The sequence below is a fragment of the Anolis carolinensis genome, chromosome 3 (genome assembly GCF_035594765.1).
Source record: "Anolis carolinensis isolate JA03-04 chromosome 3, rAnoCar3.1.pri, whole genome shotgun sequence".
NCBI classification, from domain to species: domain Eukaryota; kingdom Metazoa; phylum Chordata; class Lepidosauria; order Squamata; family Dactyloidae; genus Anolis; species Anolis carolinensis.
The window spans coordinates 176,626,612-176,642,437 of record NC_085843.1 but is presented as its reverse complement, the minus strand read 5'-3'; the positions used below and the strand labels follow the sequence as shown (position 1 = coordinate 176,642,437).

Below are 15,826 nucleotides of genomic sequence, written 5' to 3'. Positions count from 1 at the left end.
CTTTATTTCCCATACCACCATACTTCGCCACAGCAACACGTGGCCGGGCACAGCTAGTTGCTATATAAAATCCAGATTATCTGATGAACTGGATTATATGGCAATGTAGATCCAGTGTGGGTTGCAACAATGTCTTAAGTATTTAATCTCAAAGAAAGCAGACATGCAGCAGTAGCCTTTATCCAGGAAAAAGAAAAAGAACAAATAGGTCTCCGGTCCCTTCCATGCTGCCATATAACCCAGATTATCAAAGCAAACCACATTTTCTGCATGGAATGGAATTATATTAGTTTACACTACAATATACTCCAGTTTAAAGCAGATAATCTGGCTTTTATATAGAAATGTAAAAGGAGCCCAAAATAACAGGTGAAAATCAGGCATTCCCCCTTATATAGTTCACCTGCATCTCCCAGACCAGACCTACATTGCCATATAATCCAGTTCAAATCAGATAATCTGAATTTTATATGGCAGTGTAGATGGGGCCCCAGTATTTCTCATCACTGGCTATGCTGCCTAGAACTGATGGGATTTACAATCCCACTGCATTTAGAAGACCAAGTGGAGCCCATTCCCCATCTAACAAAAAGTGCTTGGTTAGGTTGCTGTGAGTTTTCTAGGCTGTATGGCCATGTTCCAGAAGCATTCTCTCCAGGAATGCTTTTGGAACATGGCCATACAGCCTGGAAAACTCCCAGCAACCCATTGATTCCGGCCATGAAAACCTTCAACAACACAGTGCTTGGTTGCAACATCAGCAACAAACTAAATCTGGAGAGACAGAAGATCCAAAAATCTACACTGCCCTGTATCCCAGGATCTGATTCCAGATTATCTGCTTTGAACTGGATTATATGAGTTTTCACTACCAAGTAATCTGGAATAAGCAGAAAATCTGGGATCGGGCCCTGGGATATATGGCAGCGTAGATCCAGCCTTTGTTGCAACACTTTAAAGGATACTTCATACATTGTTATCGGGCATTTAGTTTAAATGTTCATGCCAACTCAACAGCAGAAAACAAGCATACAGTACAACATCAAGCAAAAGAAGCAATTATTTTTTATTGAACTTATGTATAATCTTTTTTTCAGCTGAAGAGGGGAGTAAAAATACTTCAATAACAAATAATGGAAACAGACATCCTTACCATTCCTGGCAAAATTAGCAATGGCCAAAGCTCCTGTCAGCTGTAATTGCGTGTGCTTGGATGTCAGCCATATGCCAATGTTTTGGTAGATAGCACCCTTTCCCTCTGCAAACAGCTGCTGCATGGATTCATCTGTAGTACAAGAAATGGAGACAGAGACTGTGGCTAGTATTGCTACACTGTTGCATGACTTCTTTTGCCATTGTGAAGAAATACCCAACAACTTTCCTGCAGAGTCTGATAGTTCATGAAATACAACCAAGTAGCCACAGATGATCTCTCTAAAACCATGTTCTCAGAAGCAAAGCTAAAGCATCGAGAGCAGATCACAAATACAGTTTTGCAGTCTTGAATCCTGCGTGACAAAAATGGAAACACATGTGTGAATTCATTCTACTCAGGCTTGGGCAAACTTCAGCTCTCCAGGTGTTTTGGATTTCAACTCCCAGAAATCCCAGCCAGTTTACCAACTGTTAGGAATTATGGGAGTCAAAGTCCAGAACACTTGAAGAGATGAAGGTTGCCCATGCCTGGTGTAGATGCACCACAGACTGTTGAAGTCCAGAACCTCCTAGAGATGACTGTACATTTCAACTGCATATAGGGTTGTTCTAAGCTGCTTTGATAATTGATGCAACAGAAAAGGATGGACATCCACTATTCTAAGTACAGAAGCTGCTCTAAAACCAAGATGATTTATGAAGCGCAGAACCAATTACAGCACTCACATCTCTGTCCTCTAGAGCCACACTGCTCTATCTTCATCTTCCAGGATCTTCTACCCAAGGCTGCCACCACATTTAACCTAATAGTGGAGTTCTTTTTTAGTGTATCTCACAGTTCGATGACAGAGCAGAAAAAGTGTACAGTGACACATTTTGTGAATTGGTTGTCTCCTTGCCACACTTTTTATGGTTGCCCAAATTTCAGAATGCTCATGGCAAACAGCATTTCAGATGTTTGCTGTATGTGCAAGCTGTATTTGCTAAGTCTGCAGTTTTGGATGTAGCAAATGAAGCAGTGTGGGATATGTAATCTGGAAAGGGAAGAATTCCATTGGCGCAATGGGAACTGTTTTTATTCTAAATGAATTACAAAGATATTTGGACTCTATTATGACAATAAGCCACTGTGGGACTAGAGATAAGTGGAGCTGGTTAACTAAAAGAGAAATCAATTAACACATTGTTTCCACTGAACTGTTTTCACTTTTCCACAGAATATTAATGATAGCAAAGCAACCATTTTTTTCTAAGCTTCACTTTCTATGCTTCGCCCATAACTGTCTGTCATCCCCAAGCTAGAAAATATTTAGTAAACAAGTGGATAACTAATTGGAAGTCTGTTTTACATGGATTGCATTCTGTTTATAGTAATTACTCCAATTGTGTGACCATAAAAGGGATGAGTTGCAATTCCCTAGTGTTTGCATTTGGAACAGATGCCAAAACTTTTCTTTTTGCCTTGTTAAGACAAAATAATAAGAAATACAAATAAAATTATTTTGATGAAATACCTTCATTAGATGAGCAACTTTTAACCCACAAATACCAAACTAAAACCAACACTCTGTAAGCTTGCAAAAGCTGGGCTAGATTTTAAGTTCCTTTATGAGCTATGTTAAAAGGGACCCCCCCCCCAAGATTTCTATTGCTGTGATATGGTATGTGATGACATTGCAGGGGCAGTATCTCAAAATGAAGAAAGCTAAGTGATATTTAATAAAAGTTTGAACCATCCTTAGCTTAGCTTTGGCAATTTTTTTGACATCACAAAATATATGATAGAAGCTGTCCAAACAACTGTTGCTCTGGGTTGGAAAGAGAATAGAAAGTGGGAATTAAAAATGGTTTGAATATTTAGCAGACTTTATACTCCAGGGTTACATTTTCAAAAAGGGAATTAAATACACAACAGGCTATTTCAAGAAGAATTGGGACTCAAAATGTGGAATCTTGATAGCTAGAGTAAAAGGAAAAATAAAATGTAAATAATTGAATCATATTCTTTTCATGATTGATCAATTAAAACAAAACTTGATTTGAGGATACAACTGTTCCCAGAGGGTTTGGGTGAGGGGGGAGAGAGGGGAGAAAAACTCTTGGACACAAGTGGGACATAAGTGTGGAATTGATAAGGTTAAGAAAATGTAAGTGGAATATTATTATCTGTTTGTTCTATGTAACCTTGCAGGATTGTCACTGAGATTTTTAACATTGTACTTGTGGTGATGATGATGATGATGATGATGATGATGATGATAGCTTTAAAAAAAGCTTGGGTAAATTTTATCATGCGTACCTACAGGCTTCAGCAGCAGCCTTTGATAGGATGAGATACTGGAGACTACATGAGAAGTATGCTACTTTGGCCCTCATGACATTTTGTTCCCTAACACGGGTGACAGCGGGGGGAATTCACCAGGCATTGTAGTGAATCTGTGGGGCAGCGGGGGAATCTGACATCCTGCGCTCTACATTGACCACAGCGTCGACTTCCCCATCACACAGGAGAAAGTATGGCTGCTCAGCTTCTCCCCGCACTGTCTCTGATGCTGTCAACAAGAACATGGGAAGCTTCCTGTGGTCTCCTTGCTCCATTGTAGGGCACCAAGAGCACAGTCCCTGGATGGATCCCTGCTGGAAGTAGCTGTGCGTCATGTGAAAGGATCCATTGAGCTCCATCCAGAAACTGCTCTCAGCACCCTATGACGTGTCTGAAAGCCCATGTGAATACATATATAGGTGAGCAGGTTGCTCAATTCAAAGTGGTATTAGTTCAATATCGCACTTTACATGGGGCATGGATTAGAATTTCCAAAACCTTCATGCTCTCCACCACAAATCACACTATCACTACTTTTGGTAAACACTGGCCCGTCAACACTGCCATTATCAAAGCAGAAAATCCAGATTATCTGCTTTGAACTGGATTGAACTGGACTACACTGCCATATAATCCAGTTCAAAGCAGATAATCCGGATTTTACATGGCAGTGTAGAAGGGTCCACTGTGAGGTGGCACAAGGACATCACGGTTTTACTACGAGTACATACTGTGGAATTAACAGAATGCACAAAGGCTTTTAGGTGACAGTTCCCAGATCCAAGCTGGAAAGTAATTGTAGAGCAGATGGGGCAATGGGAATCGTATTACTCCTAAAACTTTTTACTGAAATTCAGTGACCCATAAACAAAATAAATGTCAAAGATGCACTTTGAACTTGTTTTATACGAGTAGACACATTGTCTTGAGGAAGAGGTAGACTTGAGTTCTGGACCCACAAAAGTTGCCCACTTCTGTCCTAGAGAAAATAAATTTGCTTTCAGGTATCTGGCAAACACTCTTTTCATTAATCTTTTTTGGGGTTGATTTTGAATCCAAATAGGAGAGTTCAACTTATACATAGTTGAACAGTATGTGTTTTTAATTGGTTGAAATTGATGCTTCCTTTTGAGCTGTTGTGGAGTGAAATCCTCTTTAAGATATGTTTATTTTTGTTTTTGAAAGTCCCATATGGAGGCAGGTATTTGTATTTGGTGATTGCCAAGGCATCTTCATTGACAATCTATTTAATCATCTTCATCCTCATGTGTAGGGGTTCACTTGGGAATTTTCTTCTAGATAAAAATGAATAACTAGCTGAATTCATGGATTCCTTGAAAATTATTCTGGCTCAGAGTCCTGGTTTCTTCTTGCTCTCTGTTTAATAAACAAAACTATCCTTATTCACCAAGTATTTGCTACTAGCTGACTTGAATATTTTAAATACAGAGAAGTCTATTTGGAAAAGAGCTTGGACGAGACTCTTCCCATTGCTTTCCAACCCGTATACCTATTTATTTATACATTGTCATAAACAGGCCTCTTGATGATAGAATATGACCTTTCCTCATTAGGTTTTTATAGTGCTTGACACTTAATTGCAGTCATGCTGATTTATGGGTTTTGATGTCTATTAATGCTTCCATATCACATGCATACGTTTTGTCTTGCAGAAGTGCCACTTTCCTGTGATTAGAGATTATACAAAAATTGTTAAGTGCTTATTACTGACAGAGGGAATTCCTAAAATATCAACGAGCTGAACTGGCAGTACTTTAGAGCTGACAACTGTTTTCATGTATGCGTGCTTCCCATCTGCTCAGCCTATGCACTTGTCAGTTACCTACTTAATACATATGATGCACTAAATCAGGAATCTTATATGGATATATTTTCAGTCATTGTCAGTAGGACATACTTCTAATAGAACAGCACAGAACTGTATGATAAGTCCCAAGGTGACTGACCTAAAAACCTAAGTGAGGAACTGGTATAACCTCACAGGACTTTAGGGCAGAAGCAAAACGGAAAATGAGGGAGATGGTGCATGTCGTGCAGAAGAAAGCTACACAGTCATAACTTTTGTCCATTTGTTCAGAAGATAGTACCGTTGAACTAAATGAATTGTATTCCCAAATAGCCATGATTAGGAATGCATGCCAATTATAATAGGAATGTGAATCTGTATTTAATCTAATTTACTTAGGTGCCTCATCTCACTAGAACATGAATCCACTTTAAATCCTGTTTCTGCCTTCTGCAGAATTCTGGAGTTTGTAGTTTGGTGAGGTCCAGAGCCTGTCTGGTTGAGCTGTTTAAAGCCCCCTCTCTAAAGTGGATTTAAGTGGATCCAAGCTCTAGTGTGATGAGGTCCTAGGTCCCTTCAACACTTCCATGTAATCCAGATTATTAAAGTGGATAATCCAGATTATCTGCTTTGAACTGGATTATATGGCATTGTAGACAGACACAATCCAGTTCAAAGGAGATGTGGATTATCTGCTTTGATAATCTGGATTATATGGCAGTGTATAAGGGGCCTGAGTCTACACTGCCATATAATCCAGTTCAAATCAGATAATCTGAATTTTATATGGCAGTACAAAAGGGGCCTTAGGACCCTTTCACACAGCCATATAACCTAGAATATTAAGGCAAATTATTATATCTAACCCAGAACATTATATATAACCCAGAATATTGTATCTGAGTCCATTCTACCATATAACCCAGTTCAAAGCAGATTGTGACGGCGCGAGTGGCGCCATCTATATGTCAAACTATAAGTTTCAAGATTTGAATTGTTGTATCATGTCTGATTTTGCCCTTACCCTGTAAATGTAGTTGGATTGGTTATTTATATCTGTCAATCAATGTTGTTTGTACCTGTTATATTGCTCACTCAGCAAAACTGTTTGGCTCCACCTCTTCCTGGAGTAGGACTGTGTTTCCTCCTTTTCATTCCATCAGCAAGTTCTCTTATCGGATGGACGTGAAAGAGAGGCTTGGCTCAAAAAGCCCTTCAAAAGTTACCTCTCAGCACCAATTCTGAGGTTCTTACCCTTGGGACTCACACTTCATGTTCAGGGCCAACCTGAACAACGTTGAGGAGTCTCAAGCGCCTTCACATCAGTCCTTTGGCAACAGAGGAAGACTCTTGTCTTCAGATATAGGTCATTGGACTGAGGTTGAGTTTGCTCCGGCATTCACAGCCAGAGAAAGAGGGATCTGGACAAGCTTCATGGACTTAAACAATCAAAGACTGTAATGTATATTTTCTTTTACCCCCTTTGTGAAGAATAAACCTAGTTTTTGAGTTAACTACAGTGTTTTGGTCCTTGGGAGTTCCAGTTTCCCTAAAGGAGGGCAAGAAGCAATCCCCTGGGGAAAGATGTCACGTCCATGCCTCTTTCACTAAGAGTTTACAGCCCCAGGCGCGACGGCACAGTGCTGAGAGGACCCTTCTTTTCCAGCAGTGCTGAGAGAAGCCTTCTTTTCCAGAAGTACTGAGAGAGGAGCCTTCTTTTCCAGAACTGCTGAAAGAAGCCTTCCAGAAGTGCTAAGAAGGGAAAAGAAGGAGTGGAAGGGCCTTAAATTTGCCAAGCCCATAGTCTCTTAAAGATAAAGAAGTCAAAGGAAGCCCAGCCTTCAAAAAATTGAGACATTTACAAGCTTTCCCGCTCTTTTGCATCTCAAGCCACCAGCAAATCCCTACATCCAGCTCTTGCAGCTGCAGCAAGTTCAAGCCTTCTGCAAAGTGGATACATTTGCTAGAAGCCTAGCCTTGGCAAAATTGAGACATTTGCTAGGTTTCCTGCCCTTTTTTTTGCATCTCAAGCAGCAAATTGATACATCCAGCTCTTGCAGCTGCAGCAAGTTCAAGCCTTCTGCAAAGTGGATACATTTTGCTAGAAGCCTAGCCTTTGCAAAATTGAAACATTTGCTAAGTTTCCCGCCTTTTCTGTTTCCCAAGCTAGCCAGCTAATTGCTACATTCAGCTCTTCAACTGCACAAGATCAAGCTTTTTGCAAAGTAGATACATTTCTCCAGAAGCCAGCCTTTACAGCTCAACCAAGCCTCTTCCAGAACTCAGTTTGCAAAGCAATAAATTTCCAACCTTCTGCAGTTCTTGCCATTTCTTCAGAGCCTGCTGCAAGTTTATGAAGGCCCAGGCTTAACTTCTCAGTTAAGCAGCTGTTTTAATTGTCGTGTTTAAAGTATTGCATTGCCTTTTTGTGTGCCTTTAATTGTATAGTTATATAGTATTGCATTTTGTACTGTTTGAAACTTGGGATAAGTTTCCTTTTGAATTTCACAGAATGTCAAGTCATAGCAATGAGATTTTGCAAACAAGGGTCAAATCCCCCCGCCCAGTCAGAGAAAGGCACCCCACAGAGAAAACAATGCTCTGCCTTTTGCAGCAGGAAGGCCAGCTTAGGCAGAGGTTTAACAGAGCTTGGCAAAACCTGCCAACCATAGCTGATGCAATAAAGGCATCCTTTTGCCCAAAGGAAAAGGAAATTCTTAGGCAAGAATTTGTAAAGGCCTTCAATAATGGGAGTGCTATTGCAGAAGAAATAATCTATGTACTGAACAAAATTAACACTCCAGAGTCTTTAGATAGGGCTAAGGAAATTTCTTTCAGCCTACAAGAAGAGAGGAGGCGCTACAGCGCGGTTCTATCTGAACCAGAGCCCAGTTCCTTATTCAAAGGTGCAGAAGAAAGGGTTCAAGGCTCCCCATGTGTAAGCCTTAGATCTAGTCTGCTCAAGATTCCATCTAATGATGCTAGCCATAAATCCAAGCATTCATCTAGGCATAGCAGTTCCTCCCAATCCATACATTCATTCATCAGTACTTCTTCCAAAGCAGCCCACTACAACAGAGAGGCTGTCCGTTTGAAAATTAGAAAAGAGGTTTTAGAAGCACAGGCGTCTGCAGAAATGGCTAAGCAAGACCTTTCCTTCAATGAAGAGGAACTCCTCCTTCAACAGGCTAAAACCAAGCAGAAACTGCTTCTAGCACAGGCCAGGGCCCAGAGAGAAATAGAGCTTGCAATGGCTGAAGCCAAGCAAGATGAGCTGCAACGGGATCTAGATCTGCTTCAAGTAAAAAGAGACACAGCACAAAAGATAGTCAGAGCTAACGTTCTAGCCAAAGCCCTATCACAGGAACTAACCCAAGAAAACCTTAGTTTCCTGCCAACACAAGAGCCTACAGCAAAGGTTTCAGCACATCTGCAACTGGAATCACCTGTAGTGCAGAGTCATATCTCCTTTCGCCACCTTGAAGATCGCTCACCTGTTCCAGTGTTCGCAACTTCAAGGCCTGCCCATTCCTCAGAAGTACAGCAAAGCACGGCCGGGAGAGTGCCATCATCTCTGTCAGAGTCCATCCCTGTACTTAGGCCTCAGAGATACCACTTGTCTACTTGGGAACGAAAGGATGACGTCTTTCAACAACATCCAGATGTCCATCCACATTGGCAAGGCATGGCCGGGAGTGAACCACCACATTCATCCCTGCATACCAAGTCAATTCTCCCATCGCTGAAGATGAAGGCTTCAGAGGTGCTGCCTGCCAGCAATCTGCTGAACCCAGCATCGCCTACCATCGAGACAAGATGTGTTCAACCGAAGAACATTGACTTCGTCGGGCCACATCACACTCCTCAGATGTACCCTTACACACTGGAGTCTCAATTGGGTTCCCTCTTGAGAAATCCAAGAAGAGACATCAGAGACAAAGGTGTCCAGAAATTCACTGACCGACCAGATGACTACCTTCTGTGGAAAATCACCTTCATGAGGGCCATTCGAGATTTCAAGCTAGAAGCAGATGAAAAACTGTCCCTTCTTATGGCGTGGCTTGGACCCAGCTCAGCCGAGCAAGTAAAAAGACTTTATGCTGCTCATGTAGCAGACCCCCAAAGAGCTTTGTCCACAGCGTGGTCTCGCTTGGACCAGCGCTTCGGTGCGAGCACTGACATAGAAGCGTCCCTCATGGATCGACTCGACAGGTTCCCATCGCTGAAGATGAAAGATTGCAAACAGCTTTGGGACTTTAGTGATCTTTTACTAGGGCTAGCTTCAGCCAAAGGAAATCCAGAGCTGCCAGGTTTAGCATGTCTGGACCAGCACACGTCGCAGAGTGCCATTCTCTGCAAACTTCCTTTTCCTCTTCGAGAAGCTTGGGGGAAACAGGTGTTCAAGTACAAAGAGGAGAATGCAAATGTATACCCGCCCTTCACCTTTTTGGTGGATTTCGTCACTAGAGCAGCCCGTGAGAGGAATGACCCTCAAACAGGTCTTCTCGCTTTGTACCAAGACCTAAAGCCTGAAAAGACCTCCAAAGAAGACAAAGCCCAGGGCAAAGATCTTAGAAGGAACCTGAGTGTCAAGATGACAGACGCAACTTCTGCAACTTCTGCTCAACCAGTCAGCAACAACACCATATCCTGTCCCATTCATCAAAGGCCACACAGCCTAGCTGAATGCAGAGAGTTTGCAAAGAAGCCTTACAAAGAATGACTCCAAATAGTTCAAAAGGCCAAGGTGTGCTTTAGATGCTGCGGCACCACTATTCACTTCTTCAAAGACTGCAAAGAAAAGGTTAAATGCCAACACTGCAACAGCATCAAGCATTGCTCTGCAACGCACAACTTCGATTCCCCTCAATTCAAAGCAAAGTCAAATTCTCCTACCAAAGAAGAAACCAAAGAAGACCAAAAGCCTACAGAACCTCGGGTAGCCCTCAAGGCTCCTGCGGTTGCCTGCACCAAGCTTTGTCAAAATAGCCACAAGCCCAGGATTTGCCACCCAATCTGCCTGGCAGAGGTGTATCCAGACAAGCAGCCGTGGAATAAGAAAAGGGTCTACGTCGCCTTGGATGCCCAAAGTGACGCATCTCTTGCAACCCCAGAGTTCTTCGACATGTTCGATCTTCATACAGAGACAATAGAATACACCATATCCACTTGTTCTGGAAAGAATAAGATGAATGGCAGAGTTGCAACAAAGTTCAAAATCTCACCTGTCGGACAAAAGGCCAGGTACAATCTTCCTGACCTTATAGAATGCAGCCTGATTCCCAGGAACAAAGAACAGATAGCCACGAAGGAGGTGGTACAAGCCCATGCTCATCTCAAAGGTATTCAAGATCTAATTCCAGCTTTGGACTTAGAAACAGACATCGTCATGCTTATCGGTGCAGATTGTCCCACACTGTTCCGTGTTAGCAACCAGATTGAAGGTCCTAAGGGATGGCCCAGCAGTTGCCTTTAGGATGGACGGTGTTAGGCCCAGTCTGCCTGAACAAGATGTTCCAGCCTGTCACTAAAAGGCCTTCACTAATGCAAGGAAGTGCCAGCCACATCTCAGTTTGCTGCCAGGGAGTAATGCCCGATTACTCTTCCATCATCGAAGTCACAGAGAGAGATGAGCAAACAGCCTTCTCTAAAAATGAACAGAAGTTCCTTGAGATGATGAACAGCCAAGTCACTCAAGTCTCTGAAGGTAATTGGATAGCACCTTTACCTTTCCAGCCAGAAAGACCATCTCTACCCAACAACAGAGATGTTGCCCTTCATCGTCTCCTGTCCTTAAGAAGAAGGATGCTAAAAGATCCGAAGGTAAAGACCCAGATCACCCAGTTTGTGGAAGACCTCTTCAGAAGCAACTACGCTGAACCAGCCAGCGTGTGTGCGGAGGGAGAAGAGCAGTGGCATTACATATCCACTTCAGAAAATCCGGCAGATGTGACATCCCGAGGAACATCAGCCGCAAAGTTGTCCAAGTCATCCTGGATCACTGGACCCAAATGTCTTCAAAATCCTTCCTTTCCAGAAAGCATTTCCGTGCTCAAAGACACTGAGTTGCCAGAAATTCAGTCCTGCAAATCTACCATCGATGGCCAAGACTTATCAAGGCAAGGTTTAAATCCAGCCAAGTTTGAAAGATTTTCAAAACGGACTAGACTTCAGGCAGCCATTGCCAGGCTCATACATTACATCACTACAAAAAACAGTGGTGCAATTCAGCCCCAAGATCTTTCAAAAGCCTCAACAGTCATCCTGAGATCCACTCAAAGACAGTGTTTTTTTAGAAGAAATAGCTTGTCTAGAAAGAAAAGCATCCTTGCCCAAAAATAGTTGTTTAAAGGACTTGAACCCCTTCCTGGACAATGAGGGTCTCCTTAGGGTTGGAGGTAGACTAAAAAGAGCAAAGATTAGATCCTGTGTTAAAAATCCTTTTATTTTGCCACACCATAGCCACATAGCTCTGCTGTTGACACAGCATTTCCACACAAAAGTCAAACACCAAGGAAGGTCAATTACTCAGTCTGCCCTAAGAAACTATGGGTTTTGGATTGTTAGGTGCCAACGTAAAGGTTGGGGATTTGGTGTTACTTAATCAAAGATGCTCCTAGATACCAATGGGCTAAGGGTATTGTGTCAAAATTATATCCTAGCTCTGACAATAGAGTGCGCAAGGCCCAGGTTAAGGTCATCTCTAACGAAAAGGTTTTTTTTTTATTTGACAGGCCTATTAGCGACATGGTTGAGTTATTTTCACAAGACTTACAGTCTTAAAGTTATTAGAGTTAAAGGTATTTAACTCCATTTTGTTTAGATTTCCGAAAGTCCGGAAATCTAGGCCGGGAGTGTGACGGCGCGAGTAGCGCCATCTATATGTCAAACTATAAGTTTCAAGATTTGAATTGTTGTATCATGTCTGATTTTGCCCTTACCCTGTAAATGTAGTTGGATTGGCTATTTATATCTGTCAATCAATGTTGTTTGTACCTGTTATATTGCTCACTCAGCAAAACTGTTTGGCTCCACCTCTTCCTGGAGTAGGACTGTGTTTCCTCCTTTTCATTCCATCAGCAAGTTCTCTTATCGGATGGACGTGAAAGAGAGGCTTGGCTCAAAAAGCCCTTCAAAAGTTACCTCTCAGCACCAATTCTGAGGTTCTTACCCTTGGGACTCACACTTCATGTTCAGGGCCAACCTGAACAACGTTGAGGAGTCTCAAGCGCCTTCACATCAGTCCTTTGGCAACAGAGGAAGACTCTTGTCTTCAGATATAGGTCATTGGACTGAGGTTGAGTTTGCTCCGGCATTCACAGCCAGAGAAAGAGGGATCTGGACAAGCTTCATGGACTTAAACAATCAAAGACTGTAATGTATATTTTCTTTTACCCCCTTTGTGAAGAATAAACCCAGTTTTTGAGTTAACTACAGTGTTTTGGTCCTTGGGAGTTCCAGTTTCCCTAAAGGAGGGCAAGAAGCAATCCCCTGGGGAAAGATGTCACGTCCATGCCTCTTTCACTAAGAGTTTACAGCCCCAGGCGCGACGGCACACAGATAATGTGGGATTTTATACAGTGACATGGAAGGGGCCTATGTCACCATCACCACCCCAGCCAATGTCAGCTAGATTATTAGACCTATATTAGGGAGACCAACACCACATCATTCAGCTATTAATTCACTGCAAGGTTGATCAGGGGCTAATCACCACTAATGTAATTCATTCAGGTACTGTGGAAATAAAAGAGGATTTCGTGGGAGATGTCCAGAACTCCTTAATACAAAAATGACGCCTGATCTGGAGACAGGAAGACAGAAGAGCCTCCATTCAATTTCCAATTTCTTCAGCCAGATTTTAACTACTCACAGGATCTGGTGGAGAGAAGTTAAGGGAACATTTTAATTAGTAGTAGACAGCACAGGGACTTCTGACTCAGCAAGGCTTGGCTTTATATGCATACATATATAGGGCCTAATTAAATGTTGCCCTAGGGGAGCATGGGAGTTAACAGTTGTGGGAATCAGGCAACAGGATAGCTGAACTGAATCAATCTTCTTCCTACAACCTCTGGTCATGAGTTAGCCAACTAATGTTTATGCTTCAGGCAAACTTTTATGCACTTGGAGCCTAACATGGGTGTAACCTTATAACTGAATGATCACTTGTTACATGTAAAAAAAGACATTTGTGCCGATTGCTCAAGGATCCTGGAAACCACAAGGTGCAGATGGCTGTGCTGAAAGGAAAGGAAAAGGAGCAGATGGCACTCTTGCAGCTGCTCTTATTTCATGCATCTGTATTCTCTCCCCACCACTCACCCCAGTTCTCTTAGTCTTACCTCCAAGTAACAGTGACACAATCAGATCTGACGCAGCCTTTAAGCTGCACATGTCTTCTGGCTTGGAACTCTCCTGGAGCCTCTTCAAAATTTCTGCCACAGCCTCCTGAATACCAGCCTCAACCAACTGTAGTTTCAGGGTATCTGTGTAAGGCATGATGAATAGAAAGTCAGAGAAACTACTTATTGAATCTTGGGAACTTGTTGAGGAAAACAATTTCTTTCCATGTCCTGATTTGCATTTCACCTTAGTGGCAAACTATGACAACATGGGGAAAAAGTTTGTGTGGACATGGCAATGCCATCTTTACCAGTTTAGAGGATGGATTATTTAAGAACTTCTTGTGTGATCCACTTCCTCCATGTAATGTCTTTTGGAAGCTTTGAGTGGTACTTTTACTACTTCATTTTATATTCCTCAGTAGTATATCCCATTCCCATTTCCCGCCAATGAGCACATAGACATTCAGTGGTAGAGTTTATTACCAAAAGTTACCAAATACAATTTTTAAAAATTAACAATGAGTTATAGGTGGGTAGGAGTAGAATATTGTTGTCAGATCATAACTTCCAAAATCTATCAAATCATTTTGGTATAGGGCTTGGATAATTGCATTTTTCAGCAAAAGAATGCATACCCTCAGCATGTTTTTTTAAATTTCTGTAAAATTTGTTTGGATTTGGTACTTTTTGGAAGAAAGCTCCACAATTGTAACCATATCCTTTGACCACTCAATTGGCAATTCTGAAAGCCATTTTAAAAATACCTGGAGGGTCACATTCTAGGGACTATTGCTCTCATCATTACCACCACTGTAAGAGAATTAGGGTGAATATTCTTGCTTCAGTTTCTCAGCTCCCACCACTTTAGTTCCCCTCCTAAGGTTGAACACAATTGCATACGTCTTACACAGCACAAGGCACAATTAAGAAAACATGACCTTTTTCTTCTATCTATAGTGTTGTGCGAGATGATTAACTATGGTGCAGTATGCATATGGATACTTCAGAACGCACAGATGGGTCCAATTGCCTCTGCTACACAGGGGATATTAACTGTCTCTTCCGTTTGACTGATGAATTGCAAAAAACTGAGCTCATCCTGACCACATGATGATAGGACTATGAAGCTCACCTCTTACTAATCTGCAGATGAGGCATTTGAACGAAAAGCTCAATATACGAGTAGCTTGCAGAACTGGAGTGTAGCTGCTCAGCCCTGGTCCTAAGATTTCATTAGGTTTTTGATAAAGAGGATGAATAACTTTTGCCTTTGGCCAGATCTGGGTTGTGATGGCTTGACACCTCAAGCAGGTCACAATTCTAATATGAATTTTCAAACACACCATGGCTATGTGAGGCCGAATCATATAGAATTATCTGCCTTGTCTATGCCTCTGCTTCAAATCTTAGAAACATTGTGCACAGACAGTTGATTGGTATAATCGTCATCATCATAATTTCTAATGCTCACACTACAAGTGAGTTAAGTAGAGCTATGATGACAACTATTAGCTTTCTAACAGTACGTTTTTTGTTAAAATATTACTATTACTAATAATAAATATATTGAAAATATTGTGTTGTTGAAGGTTTTCATGGCCGGAATCACTGGGTTGCTGTGAGTTTTCAGAGCTTTATGACCACGTTCTAGAAATATAATGCTTCTGGAACATGGCCACACAGCCCGGAAAACTCACAGCAACCCATATTGAAAATATTTGTTATGTTAACATTACTAGCTTTAAACATTCTAGAGTCTAGAGTATTTAAAGCTGTTAAATCACATAGATAAAATATAACATTATGTCCTGATTTGCACCAACTGTCTAGAATCTAGATGGTTGGTGCAGATCAGGGCATAGCGTTACCTTTTAAATCTGAATGAGCACACAGAAGCTGTGAGAGATGGTTGGTTGGTTGGTTGGAATGAAAATAGTTGGAATTGCAGACATGAATAACTGTGACATTTCCCTTAAGTGGTTTCATTAATCTTAATTTGGTTAATTGAAGTTGATCATGCTGCATTAATTAACCATGGATGTCTGCTGTGATCTAATCAAAACAAAGGCTTTGGGAGCTTTTAAAATATAATGTACGTAACTAATGGCATTCAGTGGGCCAAATATCCAAAGAAATATGACAGTTGAGTTCTTGTTTTTTATCATTCCTCTCCCACTTGATGGCCACGGCAGC

General features: G+C 41.7%; 1 protein-coding gene across 5 annotated transcripts in view; it reads right to left on the bottom strand.

Annotated features, from left to right (window-relative positions):
• LOC100560393 (rap1 GTPase-GDP dissociation stimulator 1) overlaps positions 1 to 15,826 on the bottom strand; it is a 71,558-nt gene that overhangs the window by 25,164 nt on the left and 30,568 nt on the right. For all 5 annotated transcript variants that reach the window (XM_008115804.3, XM_062975827.1, XM_008115805.3 and 2 more), the window contains 2 exons: positions 13,631 to 13,774; positions 1,154 to 1,285 (listed from right to left, as the gene is read on the bottom strand). In XM_008115804.3, the coding sequence (XP_008114011.2) occupies positions 1,154 to 1,285; positions 13,631 to 13,774 (276 nt within the window). The remainder of the gene's footprint in view (positions 1 to 1,153; positions 1,286 to 13,630; positions 13,775 to 15,826) is intronic.